The sequence below is a fragment of the Oreochromis aureus genome, linkage group 11 (assembly GCF_013358895.1).
Source record: "Oreochromis aureus strain Israel breed Guangdong linkage group 11, ZZ_aureus, whole genome shotgun sequence".
In the NCBI taxonomy this organism is placed as follows: Eukaryota; Metazoa; Chordata; class Actinopteri; order Cichliformes; family Cichlidae; genus Oreochromis; species Oreochromis aureus.
Genome location: NC_052952.1, coordinates 16,139,151 through 16,142,394, shown reverse-complemented (window position 1 = coordinate 16,142,394; position 3,244 = coordinate 16,139,151). Strand labels below are relative to the sequence as shown.

Genomic DNA, 3,244 nt, shown 5'->3' with positions numbered 1-3,244 from the left:
GCCGCAGCGGTCAGTTGAAGACTCCGCGAGTTTCTCAGTGAATTTCACATTACGTCGTAGCGCACTCGCTGCTTGCTTGGAAGTTTAGGGGTTTTTTCGCTGTAAAAAGAAGTTTTCTTCCCACGCACAACGGACGCTAATGTTTTTGTCACTTTTTATGGAATCAAACTCAAAGTAAGGTCAGTATTTCCACGCTTTAAACGCTGCACGCTCATACTCTCTCCCGCACTGTCCATTGTTGATCTGCACACAGCTGTTGTCACGAACGTCGCACTCGCTTACGTCACTGTCATGAGACATTCTCGCAAAAAATCACGGTTTTAGTAACGCAGTAACGCAGCGTTCCTACGTGAAAGCAACGGTAATCTAATTACCGTTTTTGCAATAGTAATCCCTTACATTACTCGTTACTTGAAAAAAGTAATCAGATTACAGTAACGCGTTACAAGTAACGCGTTACTTGTTACCAAAGATGGGCTACTGCCCATCTTTGGTAACAAAGGTTGTACAGAGCAGAATCCACTATCAGCGAGACAGACTGCCCACTGCAGTGGTGGCCCAGTCGAGGAGGGACCCACCCACAGCTGTCTGACCTGGCCCGCAAGTATTTGATTAGTTCTGCCACTTCTGTCACATGTGAGAGACTGTTCTCACTTGCAGGTCACATAGTAACAAAAAAGAGAGCTGCCTTGATCTCTGAAAATGTGGAGAGGCTAGTTTGTCTAAGTAACTGGCTGAAAGGGACAAACAGTAAATAAACACGGAGGTATTGTGAGTCCAATGAGTTTGTTATTTTTTTGCACTAAAATGCTCGATGATCACACTGTTTTAGCCTAATGTACACAATAATGTTGGCTAAGGTTACTCAGAGTTTAAAGATGAAGCTGGTTAAATAACCTTTTCTGTTTCTGCGTTTTTTAAGAGGAAAAACTGCACCTTATATTGAAATTTCTATTATTAATATTTAAAGACAATACCATTTGAAAATTTACTTAGAGTATGTAAAATAGCACTCTTTATTTATATATATGTGTGTGTGTGTGTGTGTGTGTGTGTGTGTGTGTGTGTGTGTGTGTGTGTGTGTGTGTGTTTTATATATATGTGTGTATATATGTTTAAAAAGATACAAAATATCTGCTTGTCTGATTTTTCTTTTTAAGTTTCTTTGGCATGCCAAAGAATTTATTTTTGTTTTAAAACTGTCATCAAAAGCCTAAAAGTACAATTTAGATTAATGCAGAGGGCGATTTTATTTAAACTTTTGACTGTACATCATCATTTCTTTGTGTGTCAGTTGCAAACTTGCAATGCAATTTGTAGCTGACAAGAATAATGAGTACACTTTGTACTTTAAGTACTCCTCCACTAGCTGTGCGATTCTCGTACACATTTCATAAGTCAAAATCCACTATATTTGTATTTTACTTTTCTGTTTATTTGAGAAAATGTCTCACTGACTCCTTTCATTCTTACTGTAACTTTCAAATGTGAGTGCAAAATGTTTTAGAGACTTAAAGAAAACAGAGATACATACAGGATTTTAAGAAATGTATTCATTTATGTTTTTCCAAAAACTCAAAATAATGTTTAGCTACATAAATTTCTATTTTTTTAAGCTCTGGAGATACGTGAGAAGGCATTGTGAAGTTTAGAAGTAAATTTGAGCTGTGATGTTGTTGTTTCCATCAGCTAAGAGAACAAGACCAAAGAGATCAGCGGTGTCACAAAAAGCAGAAGGCCAACAGCTGTAGTCCCAGCAGTTGTACTGCTGGGCTGTGATGTTGTTGCTGTTGTGCCAGCAGTTGTCCTGCTGGGCTGTGATGTTGTTGTCATCCTGGCACTGTTGCAAAGGTCACCCTGGCAGCAGTTGATTTCTTCTCCAATAATTGCTGAGATCTGTGCAGATTGCGTCTCTGAGCAAATCAGCTTGGAGGCGCAGCCCTTTACAGTCACCTTCTTCCCTTCTACAGTCACTGAGGAAATGAAAAGAGGGAATCACTGAATATTTTCTGAGCAGAAAAGAACAAACATGGTAACACTGAATGCTGTAGGCCTGTTACCTGCTGTTGAGATACAGTAGTCCTCATTTCCATTGCATTTTAGAGTTTTTGTGCAATCGATTCCATCACATTGGAAGCACTTTTTCCCATTTGGAGAGGAGATGCTGCCCTCTGTGACACAAAGAGATATATGTGATATTTTTTTCACTGCTTATTTTGCCAAAATAAGCAGTGCCAAAAAACATCAGATTACACCAACCTGAAGAAAAAAACCCACATACATGTTATTAATATGTTTATTGTTTGAGTTTTCTTCTCTGTGCTAATTCAGTCACAAAATTTTCCCAGATCGATTATTTTGCCCTGAGCAAACTCTCTTGGCCTGACTCACGTTGGAACTTTCTCAACATGATTAATTAAAAAAATGTGTTTTTTAGTCTTTTTTTATTTAAAAAGACAGGTCATGATACAAAATGTGAGTGTCAATGACAGGAAGTTACATAAATTACCAGGGGCATCTTGAAAGTTGCAAAGATCAGAGGTGCAACACTTGCTGGTAATTCGAGTTTGGGCAACTCCAAAGTTGATTGAGCCCCCAACGCATTGTTCAGCCACAGCACACATTTTCATTTTAATATCAGCCACTTTTGAACCATCTGCAATCAAAGAGGACCCATTAAAAACTGAACCAGTTCAAAAGAATAGTAAAACAAGGACCATAAAATATCATACATGCATATGAAGTCACTCTGATTGAACCACACCGAGTACTGAAAGGACAATAATTTGTTGTCTGAGTGCACCTTCCAGAGAGTCCAGGTATGCAGCCAAAACATATCAATGCGCAGGCTGATAAAACAAAGATAAAGATGAATTAAATCAGCTTTACTCCTTTCACTGCATGGACAAATTCTAAAACATTCACTAAAATAAACAGATTAAAAACATTGAAGACTAACGGAACAATAAAAAGTACAATCATTTGAAGGTTGACAGAAGGTTGACAAATTTCAGATGGGTTGTAATAAAACATATTGTAAAAGCATTAAAAAATAAAATGTTTTACTGAATATTACAGAACTCACTTTCATAAAAATGTTAAAGAACAGATAACTGAACAAAACTTGCCTTTAGGGAGCAGCACGATGCCAAGGATCAGCACAAGGATCTGCATTATGTGATGGTCAGATAGAAGTGAATCTTAGTTTAGTTTCTGTTCAGGTTATAAGTAATTCTCATTGTGG

General features: G+C 37.7%; 1 protein-coding gene across 1 annotated transcript; it reads right to left on the bottom strand.

Annotated features, from left to right (window-relative positions):
• Window positions 1-1,569: 1,569 nt before the first annotated feature.
• LOC116318742 (urokinase plasminogen activator surface receptor-like) lies at window positions 1,570-2,809 on the bottom strand. The gene is made up of 4 exons (XM_039619706.1): window positions 2,804-2,809; window positions 2,510-2,656; window positions 2,061-2,171; window positions 1,570-1,973 (listed from the first exon to the last, which is right to left on the bottom strand). The coding sequence occupies exons 2-4, from the start codon at window positions 2,628-2,630 to the stop codon at window positions 1,690-1,692; spliced, it is 516 nt and encodes a 171-aa protein (XP_039475640.1). The 5' UTR covers window positions 2,631-2,656; window positions 2,804-2,809; the 3' UTR covers window positions 1,570-1,689.
• Window positions 2,810-3,244: the final 435 nt, after the last annotated feature.

Coding starts and splice junctions, on each gene's coding strand:
- LOC116318742 (XM_039619706.1), bottom strand. CDS start 2,630: ATGAAAATGTGTGCTGTGGCTGAACAATGCGTTGGGGGCTCAATCAAC. Junction 2,172..2,509: donor CAACTTTCAAGATGCCCCTG/GTAATTTATGTA, acceptor TTTGTGTCACAG/AGGGCAGCATCTCCTCTCCA. Junction 1,974..2,060: donor CTACTGTATCTCAACAGCAG/GTAACAGGCCTA, acceptor TCATTTCCTCAG/TGACTGTAGAAGGGAAGAAG.